Genomic DNA, 24,393 nt, shown 5'->3' with positions numbered 1-24,393 from the left:
TGCAGCCTTACACGGTTATTTGCACTGGTTTATTGGTCACACCTTCCCAGGAAAAAGTCTGCCGGTGGCTGCTTGCCCCTGGCCCTGATGGGGTGCCAGCCGCAGTGAGCTCCCGCCTGCCTGCCAGGGGTGCGCACGTGTGTTCATCGCCTCTGATCTGCTGTTAGGTGGAAAGCCATAAGACCTGGTTTGGCATCCTGGTGCGTTTGTTTCTCTGTTCTTTGCTCCGTCTGTACTGCTTTTCAGATTTTACCTTTTGCCAGTGCCCTTTAATGTTTGTTTATTTTAGGAAGCATAAACTGCATCATAAACACTTCTGGCTTTGTAAATAGTTTTGGCGATAGGATTTCCCGTAAGGGACTTGATAATGGCATATTATAAATTTTAGACTAATGATGAGATGTGAGTTGTGTTGTCAGGAGCAATCTAATAAAAGGCACTAGTTCAGTTGTCATTAAAATCCTGTTACATTTCACTTGCGATTATCTAGTTTTCCTTAACCCTGTTGGTTAGAAAAGGCAAAAAAATCTGTGCATCTGTCTGCGTGCTGTCAGGTCGCCACGCGTGCCTAGTCTGAAGGAAGACACTGTCACAGGTCCTGTAATCAGCATCAAGGCAGTAATAAATAGGAAACTCATGTGATGATCACGATTAAGAAAAGGAAGTGTAAGTAATCTGCAGCGCCCAAAGCTCCCTTTTTTGCAGAGTGGATTTGCAAATGAGCTATAAACCTGATCCTTTTCCTATTGAGGTCAGCAGCAAAACTCCTGCTACTCCCAGCTGAAACAAAATCATCCTGCCAGCTTGTTGTTTATAGAAATGCATATTACCTTCACATAGATGTGCTCCCGCTATGGCTTTTTGTATTACCGACTGCAACGTCATCTAACCCAAACATGGCCTGAGGAATGAAATCGTACTGATGTCAAATAAAAAGCTGTTATTGTCAAATAGCTAACAATTAATTTTGTCAAGTAATTTATTAGCAAATGTTTAATACTCACACGTCCATTAAGAATCAGTAAATCCAGGGAGGGAAAGGCTAGGCACATCTGAGCACTTGCGCTGGGAAGGAGCGGGCAGTTGCTCCCCGGTGCCAAGCCTGACAGAGGTGCCCCTCCGGGGCATTATTCCCTGTGACAATGAGACCCTGCGTGTGTGTGTGTGTGTGTGTGTGTGTGTGTGTGTGTGTGTGTGACAAACTTCCTGGGGTTATTTCACACTCCTTTGCAAACAGCCCAGTAGTGTGGAAGTTGTGTGGGAGTGGAGTAAGTGGGATTGCATTTTTGTGGGAAAAGGCTTTTCAGAGGAGTCGGGTGAATTTTCTCCTGCAGGCTGTGGAATTGCATACTAAAGGAAGAGCTGCTGCTTCCTCCGCACCCCCCCCCCCCCCAAAGTGTAGCGCTGGGCCTCAGGAGGCCCGTGAACACATAGAGCTTCCTACTGAGGCTGTCACTTGACTGACAGCAAAAAGCTTCCGGGGAGATGGACAAGCAGGAGTAGGCGGACATAGAAAAATGGAGAATGAAAAGATCAAGTAAAAATAGAAGAGAATCTTCATCCAAAGTCACAGCCCTTTCGGGGGCTGTAATGTATTTAACTTCTGAATGTTGCGTTTGCGGTTGGGCAAAATGTAAAGCAACTGGTTATGTATAAGCATCTGTGTATGTGAGCGACATTTAATATCCATTCAGAACGCTCGATTAGAAATGATATTAACTGCAGGAATACATCCAAGACAAACCACATGTGCCAATACCCAACTATTTGTCTACTAATATATTCCCCTTGGTGTTTTAAAATACGAGGAAAACAAATTGTGAATGAGTAGGAAATACAACGGTCTTTCAGTGCTCATGTTTCAAGGTGACTTACAGCTCCTCAGAAACTCCGTGTTTGTGTGTTCACATGCCTGCTTGTCTATACTGTTCGAGTCCTGTAAACAGATCTCTGAATAATTCGGCAGGGGTTGACCTCTGTGAAGCAGACAGGATCAAACATTTAACACATTGTCATAATTATTGCAGTGTGTGCTGCAAGTGGCTGTCGTTTCGTAAGGAGCTGAGACAAACATAGGAGCTGAGGCAAACATCAGAGATGCTGGGTGTGCTTTTTCGAGCTGCATTAAATTGACCGTTTCAATGGTGTAAACTTGATTATGGTGCAAACACGATTAGTTCCCATCGCAGCCGAACCACTCCTGGCAGCGAGTTACAATGACGTGAGCCGGCAGGCTGGCAGCGGTGCAGGCTGCTCCCTTCGTGGGCAGCGACGAGACGTGTGACAGATCCGACGGCTGATCCAACAAAACGTTGAGGAATGAATTTTGATGTCAGGTACCTTGCTGTAGGGTACAGTTACTTGCTGAAGCTGAGAACAGAATTTAGTCCAAATATCGACGGCATCTGTTAAAACCAAGCTAGGCTTTTGTGATCCTTTCAAATGACATGAAGTAAGGAAATTGTGATTATTTTGGCAAGGCTTCTTGAAAAAAAAGCTTTTATTGGATTTGAAATGTAGTGGATTTGGTAGAATTGCAAGCATTTTAGTTTATGACATTTGCAGGGCCTTTTTACATTGTTCATGCTTATTTTATGTGACATTTTTTAACAAATTAAAATTGCATTAGTATAATAGAGATATTTTTAAGGTTTCAAAGAATTCAATTTTTTTTTGACAACTGACTTTTCTGGCATTGCAACAAAAATAACTTCAGTTAAAACAAGAAGATGTTTTGATGCTCCACCGTTCCCATAAAGGTTATCCTGACTTGCGGTAGATCTGTCAGACGCATCAAAGATGTGAAAACAAGAACACTCAGATTGCTTTAATTGAGGACTGCCTGTATTTTTGTGTAAATAATAAAAAAGGAACTAATCCTTTTCTTCCTCTTCATTAGTCCAAGAATTCTCGTAGATAATTAAAGTCAGGAAGTACAAGTCTTGACAGTTGCATTGACTGTGCTGTGCCGTTTTCTAACTCCCATTATCCAAGCAGCCGCTTAAAAGATTTATTTTCTACGGAAAGAGAAAAATACACCAGCGATCTTTGCAGAGTTATCTTTAAGGTCCTGCCAGCAGGTTCTCCAAAATAAATGTTCAAGCCAAAGAAAAACAATCTGAGCCTCAGACCATAGAAACTCATTGTAAGCACGGTGTTAACAAACCTTTTTAAAGCTGTTTTAAAAACCAAGAGATGCATGCTGCTTGGGTCTTGACCAAAAATTAAGACAGGTGAAAGAGGCTCTGTATTTTGAAGCAAAAAGTGCTAGTAAGACTGCGTTTATAAGTATTACGTTTTGCTGATATTTGAATTTGGGAAAAAGTGATTTAAAGCGAAAACAGCTGGGTCACAACAGCCGCCTTCGCTGTTGCACGGAACTCCGTCAAACGTGAAGATGTCGTCCAAGTATCTCCTTCTCAGCTAACCGGGCTTCCACGGGGGGTCTGCGCGGGCACTGAAGTTACTGTGGCAGTGATTCGGTTTGCCCCAGGCAGAAGAAAAGCCTCCAGAGCGTCGGGGTGCGGTGCCCGGAACCCGCGGTGCCGGGTGCGGGTGGGGTTCGTCTCCCGCGCGGGGCGGCTGCGGGGCAGAGCCGCCTGCCCGGGGGGTGGACGGGACACAGGCGGTGCCGGGGGCCAGGCGGGGGGACGCCGCGGCTGCCCGGGCACAGGCACGGCTCCCGGCTTCAGGGCAGCGGGGTTTGGTCCGCAGGGGAGGGGGCAGCGCGCCCGGGCGCAGGGGGCCGCAGCCCCGGTGAGGGGGTGATAGCCGCCCTGCTCCCGGGGGAAGCCGAGCGGTCACAGCGCTCAGAGCAGGGCAGGGACGCAGCCCGCACTGGCGTCAGGAGCAGCACCCTCGGCCGCGCCCGCGGGCCTCGCCCGGCGCAGGAGCTGCCCGGCCCGCAGCCGCGCTGTCCCGGGGGCCGCCGCACGCCGTGTCCCGCGCAGAGCGGCCGCGGGTGCCGGCACGGCCTGCAGAGGGAGTCGCGCCCAACCCCGGCTTTTTCCTAAGCCCCCCCCGCCGGCTGCCCTCCTCGGTGAGAGCATGAACGATTTGCTTGTTCGCGGTAAACGGGGGCTCGTCCGCCGCCGCCGTGGGCGGGGAGGCTCCGCCGGGAGTTGCTGCGGGCACGCCCGAGTCGCCCGCTTCTCCCGCGGTGTTGCTGGGAAAGCCGCTTCCCGGCGGTGATCGCCGCCGCCCGCCGCGCCCCGCGGCCTGCCGCCCGCCCCGGCACCGGGCACCGGGGGGCGCGCCGGCCGCCCCAAGCCCGCCAGGTGTCGCTGTTGCTCAACGGTGGCGCCGGGCCGGGCCGGGCCGGGCGGGGCGGCGGGGGGCTCCCGGGGCCGCCCTGGGCCGGGCGCGGGGACAGTCCGTCTGCGCGGTGCTCCCGCGGCCCCCCCGCCGCTCCGCGGCCCCGGCGCAGAACGTGAGGGCCACTCATAACTTTCTGTTTCGCTTTACTGTTTTTTCTCTTTTTCTGTCGTTTTTTTTTGTGTTCGGACGCTGTTGACGCTGAGGGCCCCCGCGGAGCGCGCGCCTGCCGGCAGCACCGCGACCGCCCGCCCCGCTCCGCCGGCTCGGGGCAGCGCTGCCCTCACCCCCCGCGGGCGCCGCGCCCGGCCCCGCTCCCCGATCCCCGCTCCGCGCCGCCGGGCGGGCCGGGGCGGGGCGAGCGGCGCGGGGCGAGCGGCGATTGGCGGCGGGGTCTGACGGGCAGGCGGCGCCCCGCCCCCTTGGCAATGTCTATCGCCCGCCGCGCGCCCCATGTAGGCAGTTATTCCACTGGGATAGAGCGGCGGCGGCATGGCCGGGGTCCCGCTCCGCGCCCTCCTCCCGCTGCTCCTCGTCGGCGCCTGCGGGGCCGTCACCGGCTCCCGGGTCTATCCCGCCAACGAAGGTGAGGCGCCGCGCGCGTCCCGCGGCCGGGCTCCGCCTTCCCGCGGCGGGGCGCCGGGGGGAAGTTGGGTGCCCCCGGGCCCGCGCTGCCCCGGCCGCTGGCTGTGCGGCCGCCGACCCGCCCGGGCCGCGCTCCGGGAGCCTCCCGTCGCGGCGGCGGTGCAGGTGTCGCGGGGTGGAGCGGGCCCCGCGCCGGTGCCGTCGGCCGGGCCGGGCCGCGGGGCGCAGCGCTGCCGCCGGGCGGGCGGGCTCCTCCAGCCCGCTCCGCCGGGAGTGGTCGGCGGCTCCGCGCCGTGCCCCGGGGCCACGCCGCAGCCCGTCCCGCGGGACGGTACGGGGGGCGCCGGCCCCGTCGGGGAGCCCCCCGCGCCGCCTCTCGGTGCCCGGCTGCCGCCGTCCCGACGAGTCGCGATCTTCCCCTCATCGCTAACGCGCGGTTGCGGCCGCAGCGGAGGGCGGGAAGCCGGCGTGCGGGCGCCCGGTCCCCGCTGGCCGTCCCGCCTTCGCCCGCGTCCGAGCCCGCTGCGTCGGGTGGCTCCGCGCCCGGGAGCAGCGGCCCCGAACCGGGGGGGTTTCCAGCGCCGTCGGGAGGGAGCAGCGTTTTGTTTGGGGTGAAGGTGGCCGCGGCCGTGCCCCACGCGTGTGCGGAGGCGCGGGTGGGCGGTTTGTCCTTGCACTGCCCTGTGGCGGCTGGAATTTAACCGGTTTTATTTGTGCCTTTCTGCAGTTACCTTGCTGGATTCCAGATCGGTTCAGGGCGAACTGGGGTGGATAGCAAGTCCTCTGGAAGGAGGGGTAAGTTTTAAACCGCTATCTGATCGAAAGGGTAAAGGGGGTGATTAGTAACTTTCAGAGAGTCCTAATGGCTCGATTATTGTTGATTGTGGTGAGGAGGTCAGATTTCTTCCCTGTCTTACCGAGTGAATTACTCTTTGTTGGAGAAACTCTATACTCCCGTTGGATAGTTCTGTCATGGGAGAAGTGGAAACCAAAAGGGCGGAAAAGAGGTCTCGGAATTAGGAGATTGGTTGAGGCATGGGCTTAGATGCCTATTTAAAACTGAAATACCGGCAAGAAACATGATCTGGCGACTGGACTGGCATTCTTGACTGTAATTATTGTATCTATGGGCTGTCTTGGCTGGGAGATGTTTAGGGCAATTGCTGTCCTATTTCTGGATGAAGGAGCAGGGATCAATGTACAAGGTACCTTCTGGCACGATGGGACAGTTGTCCTGTTTCGGGGTGTAAACTTCATAAACGCCATATGTTTTGGTGTCTGAACAGACAAACCGAAGCACCCAGTGCTTGATGGTGATTGCTTGCAGTTTCTTTTTATGTACTTCTCGGAGACAATTGTAAGAGAAGATCACTTGAATTCGCTGCCCTGTGGTGACATGATGAGGTAGAAAGATTGGCACGTCCATTGCTAGGGCTTGGAGCCCATTTGCCTAGTGAGCTGCAGGCGAGGTATCTCTACTGATTTAGCTTTATATTAGTGGATGGGCACCTTGCTGCTCCCTTGTCTGTGCCCCATCCTGCATGGTGCCCAGGGCCTCTGCGGGACGCTCCTGAGAAAGCTGGACGTTGGGGTTGGGAGGATCTGGCGGAGGCTGCGCTTCATGGGATCTCTTGGGATTTTTTTTTTTACAGCAGTTAGAAAGGCTTTTTCTTGGATAAAGTGAACAATTTAAGAAAAATGCCAGCAATGCATGCTAAACATTAATATATATATAACCCCCCACAAATCCTTCTAATATTAAACGTGTAAAGCGGCTTAGTGTGCTTAAGCAGAATTAACTAAGTCAAACTGATTGATAAATAAAAGTGCTGAAAGATGTTGTGCTGTGCACACCAAAGTGCTGGATTCTTCAGGAAACCTGCAAACTTACTTTCTTGTGTGCATTCCCACTTGTAATTAGAAGAAGCAGAGCTAAGGAAACGGCAGTGAGTGGAAGGAATCCGAGGTTGTGTTGGTTGGTGATGCATTATGCATAAGACCTGAATAACCAGAACGTGGGAGAATGGGGGATTGTTTTGCTCCCCCGTTGTTGTTCTGCGTGAACTTGACTACAGTCCTGCCTTGTGCTCTGTCTGAGCACACTGCGCTGTCCCTGAAACCCGGGTTTTCAAAGAGCGGGGAGGTGATTGGCAGGCCCCTGGCAGCGCCGACCGTCCGCGTTCGCTGCTGATTGCAGGCAATTGCCCTCAGCTTTTGACAGTGTGGAAAGGTACAGCTCTATCTCGGTGAGAGTCGGGCTTCCTTGTTAATCCTGTACCCTGGAAAGGTCAGTTAATGAGACCGGGTCTTTCATACGGCTCTCCAAGGGATATCTGTGCTGTCTATCAACACTTGTATTTTAGGTCCTATTTTAATAAGTCAGTAGTAGAATTGATGATCAGAGGACAGCCGTATGTTATTAATGGCTGTTGGATTCCCCTTTCCCCCGTGTTTTCTCTGAAAGTGCCGTGCAAGCTTGAGAAGGAAATGTGTGCTCTTATTGTGGACGTGATTCGTTTCACTAAACCTACATATGCGTGTTCTATTTTTAAGCCACTAGTGAAAAATTTAAGAGTATGTGGTCTGTCTCTGAGATACAGTGCTTGTAAAGCATTTATTTTAACTTCATATGCTGCAGATTTATTTCAAGCAGCAGAAGTGAGTTCCTTCTTTATCTTCCTGGGAAGATCCTATCTTTTAGTGCTAGTTTTTCTTTAACCATGTGCACCTGATTGTCTGCTACAGTTCCTGAGGTGTGAGAGATGAACACAGTAACCTAGCAGTGACTAGCAGTAATCAAATATATAGTAGGCCTGGAGGAATTAATGAATTGTATTTATAAATGCAATTAATGATTTACTGTTGCATTTCACAGTTGAAAAGCCAGTTTTGTGCTCAGAATGTTTTGCTCTGCATCATTAAACCGTGGGAAGAGTTGAATTATGAAAGTTAATTTCAGCTTGAAAGCAAAAAGTTGCAGTTTTGACCACATACTCAGAGGTACAAATCATTTACAGTGGCTGGAAATTTGGGGCTATAGTTATTTTCAACTCTGGCAGTTAGAAGCACTTAGGTTTGTTTTGTTTATGTGTTGATGAGACAAGAAACCCGTCTCTATGTATTTGTGTGTCTGTCAGGAGACAGGGGCTTGTTGAGAACCTGATCTGAAACTTGCTGAATTTAGCTGCAGTCTGTCCGCTGACCTCAGCGGTCTCTTTATTGAATCCTCTGGCAGCGTCCTCCATTGTGTCAACGTACTAAAGGAAATCCCATCAACAAGTATTATTTCCCTCTGCTTCTTGCTTTCTCTTGTACCACGCACAATGTGGGTAGTGGGGACAGTCTGAAGATAAGCAGAATGGAAAGTGATGGATCATAAAGACAATGTTGTAACAGTAAACTAGCTCTGTGGCAGCTGTAAATTAAACAACTCTGTCTTCTTACTAACACCGTGTTACACTTTACATTGATAGATGACTTTTTTAAGATTTATTTTTTCCTTTTCTGTGAAAAGGAGTGACATGCCAAGTATTGATTTCTCCCCTCCTTCATTTTAATTTGCAGTTATCGCTAGGCAGCAAATAAAATATTACTCTTTCTGGTCCTAGTGACTCATGGTGCTAACTACTGTCATTCTATAAATGGATTCAGCTAAGCTGGAATCTTTTTAAGTAAAAATCACTTGCATAAGAGCAATCCTTGTGAGAAGAATGCAGGATATTATACAAGAAGCCCCTTAATGTTAAGAAGGCTTCTCTTCATCAAAGCCACAGCTTCAGTAGTTCTGAAAAGCACTTTTGGGAAGTCTCTTTAAAGTTGCTACTGTTTTCTAAGGATGATTTTATGATTTTATGTGCTTTGTTGTATTGCCTGCAAACCAAACGGTATATCATTATCTAATATGTTATTTTTTTATGAAGATTTTTTTTCTGATACTGAAGCGCTGTGGGACTTTTGCTGGAAAGATATCTCTCCCTAATGTCCCTACTTCCCCCTCTCTCCCTGCCAGGAAAGCACTGTGATAAACCTTCTTCTGTCTATGGTAATCCTTAAAACTTTTTTTTTTTCTTTTTGAAACTGTTGGCTACGTGTGCTTCCCTTTAAGTTCATCATGCTGAACTACTGAATTAGGGCCAGATCTCTCCGTACCTTCCTTGCTTTGCTTGTATTGTTGTTATTTCATAATCATGTTGCCTGTTCGTTCAGTGCTTTTGAAGGTGCCTTGATCTGAGGGGTGTAGGAGTTTTGAAGCATGCTGCTACTCTGATCTTTTGGCACTTACCCTCTCCGCTAACACTTTTGGGATTTTGAGAATATGAATTTAGCTATTTCCTGACATTTGCTCTAAGACAAGATGTGTAATACCTTCTTTTCCCACCTTCCCACTGATAAGCAGCTTTGTTTGGATAGCAGAGTTGTAGCCATGTTGCTGGTAGGCTGATGATGCTGTCTCCTTACCTGTCCTTCCATCTCTAGGTGCCACCCAAGTCAGGGACCCAGTTCTCCATAGAGAGCTATTTCTTCCCGGTTCTGAAGTAAAGGCTATTTGCTGAGTGTGCCTGGGATACTGCTAGCCCAGGAAAGTAGTTGGCAACTTGGAGAAATAACCAGGGGTGGTCTAAGAGTTTAAAATATGCAGTAGTGATGCCAGAAGTGTGGATGTTGCTGTGTCTCTGCCCCGTGCTTTTTGTGTGACCAAGTTGTGCGATCTTGCTGTTTGATATTTCCACATGCAAAGTGGGGTCTGTGTGTTTCCTGCCTTGTCTGCCACAGGGGAAACGCCGTAGTGTCTGTGATGTACTGTGAGTTTGTGAAGTGCCACCTAGAGCACTGGTCTAGGCAGGGTCCTGTGAGCTGAACGGTGGTGCAAATAAACATCGTCAGTCCCTGGGTATTCTTGGATTGGTTCAGAGGGCCTTTAAAAACCATGCTTGCTCCTTGAGCTGTTGCTTGATTTGGAGCTTGTTTCTCCTGATCAGATTCTTCTCTTAATGTCCACGTAGTTGGGGTCCTGACTATGGCTTGGTCTGCTGGGGTTTTTTGATTTGTTTTTCTGTAATGGAAAAAATGCAGTCTCCACATTGGTTGTGAAAGTGCGGGTTATGTTTGCAGAGAAGCTCTGTAGTTGCTTTTAACACTGATGTGTTTTTCCCCCCCCTCTCTTTCGCTTTTCACAGTGGGAGGAAGTAAGTATTATGGATGAGAAAAACACTCCGATCCGCACCTATCAAGTTTGCAATGTGATGGAGCCCAGTCAGAATAACTGGCTACGAACTGATTGGATTCCCCGTGAGGGGGCTCAAAGGGTGTATATTGAAATCAAGTTCACACTAAGAGACTGCAACAGCCTGCCAGGTGTCATGGGAACTTGCAAAGAGACTTTCAACCTTTATTACTATGAATCAAACAACGACAAGGAGCGTTTTATTCGAGAGAGCCAGTTTGCCAAGATTGACACCATTGCTGCTGATGAGAGCTTCACCCAGGTGGACATTGGGGACAGGATCATGAAACTGAATACAGAGATACGGGATGTGGGACCACTCAGCAAGAAGGGATTTTACTTGGCTTTCCAGGACGTCGGTGCCTGCATTGCTTTGGTGTCTGTTCGTGTCTTCTATAAGAAGTGCCCATTGACTGTTCGCAACCTGGCACAGTTTCCAGACACTGTTACTGGGGCTGATACATCCTCTCTGGTGGAGGTTCGTGGCTCCTGTGTCAACAACTCGGAAGAGAAGGATGTGCCAAAAATGTACTGTGGGGCAGATGGGGAATGGCTGGTGCCCATTGGCAACTGTCTGTGCCATGCTGGCTATGAAGAACGTAATGGTGAATGCCAAGGTAGGATGAGCCATATTGTACTCTTCATTAGGGCTTAGTTGAATGCATAATTGAATCGGAGATGAGAGTAAATGGAGTAATGCCAGTAATTAGCAGCCCCTGTGGGATGTGGTGGGACAGAGGGGTTTAATGAAGAAGTCCACTAGCTCCAGGTGGCAAGGCTAAGAATTATATAATGCAAAACAAATGATACTGCTGTAATAGGCAGAAGGTGAAACACATTTTCTAGCAGGTGCCTAAATTTGAATTGGCTCCCAATAGTCACTAAAATGCGAATGACTGCAAAACAGCGCAGTTGAGCTACTGTTTTTTAAAGAGACAAATCTTTGAAGTTTTATCTAAAGTGAACTTTGTTAAGCACAGGAAATTCTGACAGAGTCTCCTCTGGATAATGCGGTGGGGTGAGAACCAGTCGGGGATGCTGGGGAACGGGAGTTTTGGCTGGATTACTTTCCCTTTTTGGGAAGGGGAAGTCTTTGGTGTTTTACTTGTTGCAAATTTTTAGCACTAAATAACCCTTTGATATTTGACACTGCTGCCTTTGTTAAATATTTTCATTTCTCAGAGGGTCTCTATTGTCAGTTTAATAATAGAGGTGCTAGGATACTCTTAGAAATGCTAGAAGTCTCCACCCCACCCTCCCACACACACACACACAGTCCTGTGTGCTGCAGAACTAGGGATTAAAGCTTTATATAAAAGACAGATTATCCTAAAAAGAAAAAAACCTCAAAACCTATGTTCTCTTCACCTCCCCTTTCTGGAAAAAGAGGCTGTAAAAGGTTAGGGAAGGAGAGAAGGGAGTTTATAAATAAAGTATCTTCAGCCTCAGCTTCTAAACTCTTGCTTGTGTAAGCATAAATTAAGATCAAACCCAAGGGGACTCTTGCACAGGTCAACGGGCTTAATTTTGCTGGTTGCTGAACTGAATGAAGGCACTTAACTCCTTAGCGGATTTGGACCCATCTTTTTGGAAAAGGTGCTTTGGAGCCAGATGACTTTGCTTCACATCATCTTGGTGTGATTTTTCTCATCTTGAGACTGAGAACAAGATAGCAGAGCAAGTAACTGACTGCTTTTGTGCCAGACTCCTAAGAGAACAGTGTCTTTTGAATGTCCGACTTGATTTCTTTTAAATGATACTTTACGGTCAATATGAAGTTCACTTATTATGCGTTGAAATGATGCTTAGCATTTCTGTCTTGCCGAAGCTTGAACTTCAGCCTCCATTTCTAGTGTTCTTGCTATATGGAAGAAGCTGAAGTGTGCTGTATTGACAACAAAATTACCATGGGCTGTAGAGGGAAGTGCAAGATGAGTGTGATGGCAGGGCATCCTGTCTGGGGTAAATGACTCTGGCTTTTTGGAATCCTGTGAGATGGAAACTGGAAAACCTGTCTGTCGTTAAACACACAGACCTATGGCTGTGGTACTGACTGGTTGCCTCTGGGGAGGGCTGTTGGTGGCTGCAGAGATGCTGTTACTTTCTAATAGCTTGATAACTTCTGGGCAAAGCTTCTTGACACCTTTATAGCCTTGGTTGTGAGAAGAGGAAGTGAATGGGAGGGGGAAGCAACTTGCTTTATTGCTCAGAGATCATTCTGCCCTCTCCTAAAGGCCTGTTAGGTCAGTACTGGGTTACTCTGGACACAGATCTACCATTTTTCGACATCAGTGGCCCAGACATGATGAACAAATTGCCTAACAAACCCTGTGTTGCCCAAGGAAAATCTCTTGAGGTTTTGCTGGTGAACAGTGGTGATAGTGGGATGCTTTTTAATTTATTTTTGTGGTGTTGGATTAAATCTTGGGAATGAATGTCAGCTTACCTACTGACTCTCAGCTGCACCCAGGGAAGCTTGGGCTCAGGAAACTCAATTCTCAGTTTCCCAAGTAAAAGGAAGATAAGGCGATGCCATATTTGCAAAGGAGATCAAACGTTCTGTTTCTCGAGCTCTCCAGAGTGAAGCTGGCCTGTACTAGTCATTTTGAGAGGATTTGAGCCAGCACATAATTTGAAAGCACTAAACCCATTTCATCAGCGGTTATTTGTGGTTTCCTTTTCTCACATTTGCCATTCTGCAGCCAGAACAGTTTACCGGGAAGCTCCTCTTTGTGAATTCATGAAGTTTACCAGAACTACGCAGCTTGCTCTCTAGTTTCCAGCAAGGCTGTTACAGCAGTTTTGCCTTTGGCACTCCTGAATGAGGCTTCCCCTTTTCTTACCCCCTTAACTTCATAATTCAGCAAGTATTCTGCTCCGGCAATTTTCTGGAAGAGGGAGGAGGATGAAATGAGGAGGATTCCTGTGGTTTTGGTGCAGAGGACTGAGAGCAGGGGGGAAGACTTTGAATTTGGGAACGGCTATTGAAAGGGTGCCGGGCCAGACTGGAGCTGGTGAGCAGGTTCCACCTCAATTGTTTTTCAGTAGGTTGACTGTGGAAGGACAAATATGAGGAAAGGTCAGAGGCTGTCCATTTCCTCATCCATCTTCCCCTGTGATCCTAGGGTCAGAGTTAGGATTGATTAAGATCTTAAATGTTTGACAAAAGCTCGGTGGGCAGAAATAGTTTAGGCCAGTGGATTGGGGCTTTGCACTTGTTGGGAGATCCATGGGAGATGTCGGAACTCCCTGTCCTCTCCTGGGGCCTGCTGCCCAGTGCTGGGACAGACCAGCTGGCGCTTGGGTTGCCTTAAAGGCTGCTTCAAGTTTGCTCAGCCTCTGATTTTTTGAGTAATACATTTTCCTTGAGCTGCTTTTGCTTAATTTCTGATGTGTGTGTGGGAAGCGTAATGGGAAGCCACTTCACATCTAAAGTGGTTTCTGTAGTGGGAGTTAATGACCCTCTGACCTTGAACGGGATTTTTAAAAAATTGTGTCAGTGGTATGGAAGTGTTTTAATATGATGACAAAAATCTGTCCTTCTGCTGACTGCTATTTTTTTCTATGTGGCTTTATTGATGATAATTGTCCTACTGAACATTTGTGTGTGTGTATACGTATATATGCAAAAACCTGGAGCAGGAAGGGAAAGGAGACAAGTATTTAATCCATGTTTATTTGGGAAGCTTCACAGGTGTGTCACAGGAGTGGTTCTACAAAATTGGTCCTGGTCAGTGGAAGTATTTGGTGAGCACTGATTGTTTTCTTACCGCTGAATTTGTAGCTGTGAACTTGATGCTAAAAAACCCCCAAATTGCTGTCTTTTCTCATTAGTATTTTATTCCCCCAAGCTCCCTGCATTAATGGCTGTCCATTTAGGAGAGTGTAAATGTGGGATACTGTTGAAGGAGCACAAATGTCCCAACTATAGTGGCAGTTCTGAGGGCTAAGGTAATCAGTGCTTTAGGGCAAAGTTGAGACACAAAGTAACTTTAAACTTTGCTTGTATGCATCATTGTTATGTAAATTTGTTACACATTAATATAATGTGGTTTGGATTTAGTTATGATTTCCTTATGATAAAATGCATATCTTTTTAACTCAAAGGAGGAGGGAGGAAAACAAGCAGGAAGGGAGAAAAGACAGATTAAAGAAGCAATAGACTGCAGCCATCTGTGATGATTTTGATACTGTGAAATTACAAATCTCAATTTTAGACCTGCCATTTAGTATAAATATGTGAGACAGTTGAGATTTTTACTGTGATATTGTAAAGGTTATGAGAGCCAACAGCTTTGTCTCCATCTACACTTGCTTTTTTGAGTTGTGAATTGGCCAATTGGCAGAAAATCTAGTGTCATTTAAAATATGTCTCAGTCCTGGTTTCATATCACTGCTGTTTTTAGAATTTTCCTTAGAACTTTGATAAGAGCATCCCTAAGAAATAATAATTTGGATGATAAGATTCTTTTTATCTTGGAGGCTTTGAAGAGTGGCTATGATCATTGAGAGCGGCAGTTCAGTTTACATCAGAAGGGTACAGTCTAATTATATGGTTTTTTTCTGAGATAAGATTTTTGGATGGTGGGTTTCGTAGGGGTGGGGAGGTGAAGTAATTTGTGTGTACTTTCCCATTTTAGTTGTAGACAACTTTTTTAATCAGAATAACACTGATGAACAGTGTGGCTGCACAAAAGGGTAATCAGAAAGGTGACTAAGACTGTGCAGATTTGAGATTTCAGAAGGATTTTTTCAGGTTGATTATTTCTGGCAGGGGAAAAAAAAGGCACAGACTCAACATGTCGTGTTTCAAAAAGGAGCTGAGAAGACAGAAGCTACCAGGAGGGGCATGGGAGCGATACTGAAACACAGTCTGTCTGAACCAAATTTAGTTGGTTTCCTTCTCTGCTGAAGGATTGATATGGTTATGTTAACGTTTTCATGTAGCACAGTAGATCTTCCAAGGATTGCTCCCTCGATGATTTATTTTTTTTTTCTTTGTATGACCAGGTGCATTTCAAAATCTCTGTTTAAACGTCATTGCAGGCTCTGTATTGCTTTCCTCTGTCCTGGCCCCCTCAGGAGTCAAGCTATAGTTGTCAAGCAATTGTCCCTGAACTGCTTCCTTCTGAATTCCTTACAAAATTTCTGCTGGTACACAGGGGAGCAATATCTGGTCCTTATTCTGCATGTTACTAGTAAAAAACACAGTCCTTAGAATCAAAGCCAGATGAGCTGTTAGGGTGGTGGTATGAATTTCATGGCACGTCTGGGTAGTCTTTTGTGGGGCATATAGACCGTCTTCTGTTTCTTGTGTGTGTTCGTTCTTTCAAACAACTTTCAAGACGACTCATCTTGTGTGTGATAACTTCAGTATTTACACCTTGGCTGGATATGGGTTGTTATTATCTGTCTAATAATATGCTCTGCTGAGCTTGGTCTTTATTGTGCTTGTGAGAAGTGATTTAAGAAATGCTCAGCAGTACACTTCAGTCTTTTGAGATGGCATCAAAAAGCCCCCCGACCTTGTGAGATAAATATCGTACCTGGTTTTGTTCCATTACGCCACATCCTTTTGATAGGTTGTGGGGAGCAGGTGAGGTCACACAGTTTTGTGAATCGGAGACAATTAACACTCCCATGACTAAATGTCCATTTTATGAATATTCAGAGCCTGCTTCACCTCCCTGGGAAGCAAACATGTTGGTTCCCTTCTCCTTCCTCCTGCTGGAGACTAAGGAACCCCTTCCTGTGAATGAGGATTGGCAGCTGTCGGCCGCTTTGCCTTTTGCATGCAGCAAATTCCTCATTTACATCTTTTGTATGCACCCTCATGCAAAGTAGTAGCACACCCATTTCCCGATTTCACAAAGGAGATAAGAGCTTCCTTTGGCAACGCCAGCCAAAATCTCCTTCTGCTGATGCAGAGCTCAAAGATTTGGATTTTATGCAAAAGGCTTCTGTTTTGGGGTTTTGGGTTTTTTTTGTCTCTTTTTTTTTTTTTTAAGAGATAGTGTAATATTCGCACAGGGTGCTCCTTGCGCCTTGAGGTCTACTCTTGATGGCGGATTGTCATCCTTTTCACAGTCCCTGCAGCCCGCTTGCTCGCTTCACGCTGGTGCGTGGGAAAGCGCTGTGCTGCGAAACCCTGGCCACCTTTGTGAAACGGTGGCTGGAGGTGCGGGAGCGCCAGGTCGTGTGCCTGGTGGGGCTGCAGGCCCTTGCGTGTTGCCTCCTCCAGATGCTCATCAGTGAGCACGAAGCCCTTCCGTAGCTACAAGCTCAGCGGGGGGAGCAACCCCGTTTGGGAGGTGGGGTACCCCCATGCTATGTGCGCGCACACAGGTGCGGGACAGCGCACAGCAGCTGATGGCACTTTGTGTGCTGAGCCGGGGACCTGCTCAGCCCTGGTGTAATGCCCTTCGCTTGGCTGGCCTGGCGGCAGAAACGGCCTCGGCTCGTGGTTAGAGTTTGGTGCGAAGGGGAAAAGGGGCTGGTAGCACTCGGGTAAATGTGCACAAATGAACTGCAGTCTGTCTTTGTCGAAAGAAAATAATCTGTGAGAAAAGTACTGCTTTCTTAAGCCTCATGACTACACAGGAACCCATATTTTATTTTTTGTTTTAGTGGCTTTCTTTTCTTTTTAACTTTTCTTTATTTCAACTTTACTTAAAATTGCCTTTGGCTTGAAATAAAGCTGAGGCTCATTAAATGCTCCCAAAACACAGGCTTGTTCAGAATGGATTTGTTGAAAGGTTTATTGATATAAGTTAGAACACATGCTACATGAATGTACTGTATTTCTTTAAAGTACTGTTTTTCATTTTGTGTCTGTATAAATCAGTGGCATGAAATTGGGACCCTGGTCGTGTTGGGGCTACATCCCATAAGAAACCAGAAGGAAAAACAAGGTTGTAGGGGGGCTTTCGTTTTAGTTGGATGTCCAATTAGTGTTTAACTTTTAAGGTAATTTCACAGGGGTAGTAAACTGCGCAGTGTGAACCCTGGTGGCATAATTAAATGGAGGAAAGGCTCTTTAAAACAACAAAGGAACGTGCAAAAACTTTGCTTTTGTCCTAATAGTCACCCAGAAGGGGAGGTCATGCTGTTTAAAGTACAATATAGATGGGCTATTAAGCAGGGGGGGGGAGCTATACTGTACAGTTGGTATTTGCTTTGGCTCATTCAGTCATGGATGCCTAGAGAAAACTTAGTTTGCTGGTCTACTTTTTTTTTGGGTGGGTGGGTTTAAATCTCACAAAAGTAATCTGTAAAATGAAGTTCATCTATACAAACCCGCTGAAAGAGGTGTGCTGGGGAACAGGCCTTGCGATGCAGCCCTGTCCCAGCTGGAGGGAGGCTGCGGTCTCAGCGGGCTGGGCAGTGGTGGGGCTGCTGGGCAGGGGCAGGAGGAGGAGGAGGGATGCTCTGGTGCTGCAGCGGCTGGAGGGCAGAGGGAGGAAGACTAGGGTGCTTTCCCAGAGGCACACAGGATGTCTGTGGCTGAGATGAGACCGAAGGGAAGACTCAGTCCTAGCTGCAAGATAGCCCACCCCCATCAAAAGGCATCGGTCACCTTTCTCTAATGAGTTATCCATCTTTCATGCTGGAACTCCTTAAAACATCACTTGAACTAAGGCAATTGATAACTAACTATTGCTTCTGCTTGTATATGTGAACGTTTCATACAGCCACAGTACAAAGCTGCAGTACAGTGTCTTAATTACCCAGATAATCCTGTTTGCTTGTATTTTTAAACTATGGAGTGCTGGGTAATTATTCAATTCTTAATAGAAGGCAAATGGCAATGTAAACAATAATTAGGATGTTAGACTAATGCGCTTCAAAGCAAATTGGATTTTTTTCATGCCGTTCAGCATGAAGTCCCATAAAGCTAACAATTTAGTGGCAAGGAAACAAGTTCCATTTTGTTCATATTTTCTGGTGTTATCTCTGCAAGCCTTGTTCCTGTGAGTAAGTTTTCTCCGATGATGCTGCCTGCCCCAGAGGCAAGGTCAGTTGGACAGTTGGCTCCCCGCTGTCTGCCTACGCTCTCCCACAGCTTCTGGTGGGCTCTGTCCCCTGCAGCCAGGGATTGGAGATCAGCAGCATCCCAGATTCACCTGCCCCCGCAGCGGGAGGCAGTGTGGAGGGGGGCAGCTGGTGCTGCCGGTGTAGCCAGGTCTTGGCCCAGTGGGTCCAGAGGAGCAGCGCTGAGCTGGGCGGCTGAGGGTCTTCCTTCATCTCGGTTCAGCTGCTCTTGCTTGCTGACCAACGCTGACTTTTGCGTTGGGAAGGGAGCCATACTTGGAGGGGAAATTCAAGTTTTTGGCTCTTTAATCTTTGAAAGCAGGGTAAATACACTGCAGGTCAGAGCTACAACTTGTTGTCTCCCTTATCTTGGAGAGCGCTCCTGGTTTTCACAGCTCATCTCTGGTTTAACTAGAAGGATGATGTGAGCCACAAACACAGATGCAAAACATGCAGTTGATCTCTGTTCTGTCTGCAGGTCTTGTGTATGTAACACATTTCAGTACTTCCACAGACTGTTAATGAAATCGTCTCATTGTATCCATTCCTCACATTGTATTTAGCAGTGATCGAAGACTGTGTGTGGTAGCAAAGGCATTGGCCAATAATGCTGCTGCTTTCTGAAATATTTTAATAATACCTCTGTCACACCGAGGGTTTTGTCTGGCCTTTGCCATGCATTCTCAGCGGTCTGAAGGGATTGAACAATTTGCTTTATTTTCGCCATTATCAGTGCTAAGAAAGGCCAAAATGTTCTCCAGTGTTCATGCTGAATTACTGAAATTGAGTTACAGAAATTTAATTTTAACTACATTTTTCTTCTGAGAAGTGGTGGGGGGGGAAATCAAGAGGTTATGGTTGATTTTTTTTTTTTTTTTTTTGGATTCTAGTACAGGCTATCTTTATATTAAAGTGTGCATTTACAGGGTGTGGATTTTCTTGTTTTAAATCCCAGAGGCTTCTTGCCAGGCCACATTTTAATAGCATTAATTAACAAGTCTGCCTTTCCATACATCAAACATCTCTGTCTGGGGAGCTGAAGAATACCGACTAGCGCTTCTGTGAACTTGGTGCTTGAATTCATTTGTTTTCAGTTTAAAGTGTTTTCTGCAGTTGAAAAAGATATCACTGCTTTGAAAACAGTTTCCTTTTGAAGTGTCCAGCCTGGCACTGACTGAAGCAGCCGCTGGGCACATTAGCATGTTAAAAGGACCGGATCAATACCTTTCCCTCGCCGCTCTCTGCTTCGTCTGGGTCCAGGCAGCCCTTGCTCGGGTCTGGTCAGATGTGCTCACGCCTTTCAGGGGAGCCTCCGTAGCGGCACGGGTTGCATCAAGCTGAGACAGCTTGATCCAGTGTCCAGGCTCTTCCAGGGCTGGCCATTTGAAAATGGGTTCAGGGGAATTGACAGCTTCAGGAATATCAGGCAGCTCATGTAATTATGGAGAGGATTAGAAGAAAAATGTAGAGAGAAATGGGAGATCAATCGTAGGGCATGAGTTGCTTGAACTCCAGCTGCTGGAATATTCAGTTTTGTTGTACTTGGCTGGTGTGTGTAAAAGACTTCTTTGGGCTTTTTCAAGAGACAAGTAAACACAAATTAAGAAGAGGGTGTGTGGGTAGTCCCTACTGTTTCCCAGAAGGGCTTGGGGGCAGTGGCTGCTGGATAAGTATAGCAGGAGATGCTCAGATACAACTGTGTTTGCCAACAAACCCAAGAAGATGGTGCTGGTTTCCCCAGTACGCAGTCTGCAGCCCCAGCCTACACGCCGGTAGCAGCAGCACCCTCCAGTAGCTCCGGGGGGGATGCTTTGGCTTTTTGGTTGCCAAACTCCTGTGCTCTGACGCAGCCCCCGGGGCCTTGGGGCAGTGCTCAGTATCTTGTGCCCTGGTGGGAGACGCAGCTCCTCCGTCCCTCCTCGGGAGTGGGGGGAGCACGGAAAGGCTCTCCTGTGTCCAGCAGTGTTAACAGTGAACAAACGATTGCAGTAGTCAAAATTGCACTGGAGCTCTTCTGAAGTGGAGACTATTTCTTGAGCAGCTTCCTGTGGTCTCGCATGCCAGAGATGGTAGAAGATAGCTGAATTCTGTTGCTGTTCCTTTTTAGTGGCTTTGGTGTTTGCGTCTTGCACACCTGCCAACCTCCCCTTAATCTCTGAAGTACTGTAACACAGTTATGAGGTTGACACATTTTGTCCACTCATAATTAGTTCTTGGATTTCCTCATTTATTTTTGTGGTGATCAGAAGTGTCCAGTGTGCAGCTCATAAGACAGCTGAAATCAGGACCAGGTCCCTATATGCACTCCACCTGCTCATTAATCAAGAACTCTGCAGTTAATGAGAGTACTTTCTAGGTAATGTTTAATCTTGGAGTGGCAATAGTTACACTTAATGTGAATGAACTTTTTTTTGCAGTTTGCTGAAGTCATTCCCATGGCATATTAGAAACTGTCCTTCTTCGCTAATCCCAGATGCAGTGCTGTCACCGACCCAGATTTGGGCTACTTCTGAAAATCCGTACAAGATTAAAACACCGGATCCGATACTTCAGGCTGGACGTGACACTTTAGTGGGTGCTGGGTACATATGCATACATATAGATATGGCTGATAACTTATCATTGTTTTGTAGTGGTTTGAGGTTCAAAGGCATGTGTATGTGGGCAGGAAAGTGGAAGGAATAAACTAAAGAGGTCAGTGTGTATAACTTAAGGTGCATCACTAATCATCCATGAGACTATTTCCGTCCTTTCTGGCTGAATCTACCAATGTGCAGATCCTTTATCCATTTAGTTGACTTGCCTTTAAGTTTTCAGTGGCTCTTTAAAGACACGCGCTTGGTACCCAGTCTTGATGTACCCAGAGTTAATGTACTTGGTAACCTTGAATCCAACACACCCATAGCTTGGGAAAGTGAGCTCAAAGGGTTGTGGGCACTGTGAAAGCACCCATTTATAGCTTTAGGATGGACAGAGCACTTTAAATTGTGAGAGAAAGGAGAACGAAATCCACCTGCAGTCACTTGCAGCGGAGCAGCAGCAGCAGCAGAAGGGAAAGGAGCGTGGCCACAGCATTGCTAAGGGGGGCAGCTGGCCAGATCCAGAAAAGGGCAGGAGATCTTGTCCACTGTGAAAGAGCAGCGCTGGGTCTGATGGAGGCTGAAGGAGACGCACCATGGATCTGATCCAGCACTGCAGGGGCCTGCCCTTGTCTTAAGAGGAATGGAGCAGTCCCAAGAGCACTATGTGACCTTATATGAGTCGTATCTCCTTCTCGACAGGCTGCACTGCAACAGTGACTGTGCAGAGCTGGTCCTTTTAGTTCAAGATGAACTGTAACTGGGGTGTGAAAGTGTGAGAAAAGAGGTTTCCTCTCTTTCCTGTTTGGTTGGGTATTGGTGGATCCTTCCATGCAATCAGGACCCATGTAGCTCTAACTTGCACTGAGTTTTTCGCAGCTGCCAGCTCACCATGGGGATACTGGGGGGAAGGTGCTCTGCCTACCATATTGCTCTGCTTCTTTATAGGTCGCTATTAACTCCTCTTTCTTGTGGCTGTGCATTTAACCAACCTTCTGTGGGGATCATGGTAATTTGACCTCTTCATACACCTGTATTAAAATTTGAGTTAAAAATATATTGTAGCCGAGTAAAGGAGAGACATTTTTCCGTGGGACTGTTGAGCTCTTTGAGAATGCCAAATGGCGAAGTTAACTCTTGTGCAAGCATTGCCTTTTATTTGACTTTGTAGTTTGCCCTTTGAAATACAAACATATTTGTGTCAATCAGCAAGTCTCCCTTCCGGAGTTCTGGTTGACTCTGCGCAAAGAAATGTGACTGTGCAATTATTAAAGGTGAGGCCTTCGTTTTAACAGATGCTGAGTAACTGCTATTCACTTGTCTCTGTGCCTTTGTCGTAAATGACGGTGAACTGCCCTTCAGCCTAGCTACATAACAAGGAAGATCCTTGTTTGGAAGGAATAACTCTTCAGAAATTTGCAATAAGTCAGAAGTATTGTGTCACAGGGATTTGGGGGTAGGGCAAAGAAAATAGTTGCCTGTCCCAGCTTAGAGTGCAAGAACATTATTTGGGCTTTAAAATGCATTTAGGTCAAATATTATACCTACACCACTTGGACAGAGGTAGTAGGGGTTATCAGAGTATAGCGGAGGGCAGAATTTGCCCATTAGAAAATAATCTGAAGCAAATATGGAAATGTGATACTCTGTTAACTTACCTAGTGTTTTTTATGATGAAAAAGATGAAGGCTCCTCCTCTTCCCTGCCATAGTGTTGGCAGGCATTGGAAAAAGGCTCTGCATGTTTCACAGGAGTTCTTCCATGGTCTGGAGACTTGGACCTTGTTGGTGCCACTGTCCTGACTGATCCTGTACAGGAAAGTTGTCAGCCACAGTGGTGAGGCTATGGATGAGTTGTGCCAAAGAAAGAGAGAATCGGACCTCATAACTGTTTTTGGAGAATAACCACTGTCCTCTTATCCTCTTAAAGATATTTTTTTTGTTGTTGTTTCTTAGTAAAAACCATCCGAAGAACCAGAAGCCTGGTATAAAATTAGTTTTATTAAGCATGACTGATGCTTTATAGAGGTACCACCAAGATAGCCCAATGCTGATTTAACCTACCTCTTCTTTCTGTATTAGTTTGTAATTCCTATCTCTTCGTTCAGTCTGTATGTGATTTCTCAAAATAAATTGTTTGTTGCCCTGAGCTCAGCATCATGAATCTGGAAAGCAGACAAGTAAGTACACATGATAAGGGGAAATAAATTTTCTGTAAGAGAGCACTTCTCAATTTATTCCTCAAAGAGGTTTTTCAGAAAGTAGTGGATTCTGTTTTACCTGTTCACGTCAACTAGTGTGTTGGCCTTATTCCAGAAGGAAATAATTGGAATACTAGGCGATGTCTTTTTAACTAGTCCAGACCTTAATCACTGGATTCTGTAGTGCTCATGCAGGCTGAACAGACTAAGGCATCCCTTCTGCCTGTGTTAGCACTTACTGAGTAGCTCACTTTACAAAGTTTGGACTTGGAGTTGAAGATATCTTAAAATGTCTCTCACCTTTCTTCTTTAAGCAGAGGTGTGTAGAAGTTGGCTGTAAAGATGGAGCTGGTAAAAGGGCAGGAAATAATGGGCTTAAACTGCAAAAAGAGAAGGTTAGGCTAGACCTGAGGAGGGGAAAAAAAAAAAAAAATCTGAGATCTGTAGTGCCAGTGCAGATTGCCTGGGGATGTAAGGGAATCTCTGCATTGGAAGATTTTCGATGTAAGTTACTTGGACATCTAGTAGCACGGATTAAGTGCAGGTTATCCTCCTGTGGGGCAGGGAACAGACTAACTGGGATCATCTCCAGCCTCGTCTCTTGTGGTAAATGCTCTTGCACAGTTGCTATGGGATCGCCATTGTCTTACAACTGAAAGGCACCTCTCAGTCTGACCTAGAAATAGAGACTTGATCATGCTCTCTCCTGAACTTTTTCCCGCAAAAGAAACTTTTTCGGTCTGGAGAGGTCTCTTGGCTGCTAGAACTCTTGCCCTGCATTTCAGTTTTCCAGTTGACTAAGCAGCTAGTTTCAGCTAACCAGAACCCCTCTTTAGGCATCTTGGATACCCCTCTGTTTGTTTGAGTCCACTGCAGAGCCTGAGTGACACTGAACAGTCCCTGACTTTTCTGAAATATCGTGGCTCTACGTATGAGGTTTGTAACTTCATTTTACTGGCCTTGGTGTCCCCTCCTTGCTGACCCCGTGGTAATGTTACGGAATGGCAGGGGTGCTGCGGAGCTGCCGCAAGGAACTCTGCCTGTAACTGGTTTGCCCGGAAAGACAAGCAAAAATGCTGCTTCTGTCTGGGTCCTTCCTTTGCCCCCGTTTGCAGCACTATTGCTCTCATCGCTCTGAAACAACATGCCATCTCTAACACTTCAAGAAGCCCAGAGTAGATATGTGTAGCAGATGCGGTGCTGTGTGCCTTGCTTTGTGAGTCTGTGCTGTGTTTTGGCTTAATGTCGCGTTCCCTCCCATGCACCTCAAATACTTGGCAAATTTATCTCGGCTTGTTGAAAGATGGTCCCCCTCACACAGACAGAAACCTTCCCTTTGCATCCAGGTTGGTTTTAATGTGCAGCACATGTACTCGCTTACAAGTTGAATAAACAGGTACCTACTGAGAAGATACTGGCTGCTCAGGTGCAGTCCTATATCTGTTGGGATGCGGAGAAGG

General features: G+C 47.0%; 1 protein-coding gene across 2 annotated transcripts in view; it reads left to right on the top strand.

The window, feature by feature from the left end:
• The first annotated feature begins 4,768 nt into the window (after positions 1–4,768).
• EPHA4 (EPH receptor A4) overlaps positions 4,769–24,393 on the top strand; it is a 107,346-nt gene continuing 87,721 nt past the window's right edge. For both annotated transcript variants that reach the window (XM_075417840.1, XM_075417839.1), the window contains exons 1-3: positions 4,769–4,900; positions 5,627–5,694; positions 10,077–10,740. In XM_075417840.1, the coding sequence (XP_075273955.1) occupies positions 4,807–4,900; positions 5,627–5,694; positions 10,077–10,740 (826 nt within the window). In that variant the 5' untranslated portion in view covers positions 4,769–4,806. The remainder of the gene's footprint in view (positions 4,901–5,626; positions 5,695–10,076; positions 10,741–24,393) is intronic.

This window comes from Opisthocomus hoazin, chromosome 4 (assembly GCF_030867145.1).
Source record: "Opisthocomus hoazin isolate bOpiHoa1 chromosome 4, bOpiHoa1.hap1, whole genome shotgun sequence".
Taxonomy (NCBI): Eukaryota; Metazoa; Chordata; class Aves; order Opisthocomiformes; family Opisthocomidae; genus Opisthocomus; species Opisthocomus hoazin.
Note: the sequence above shows the minus strand (reverse complement) of the source record. Positions and strands in the feature narration are given on the sequence as shown.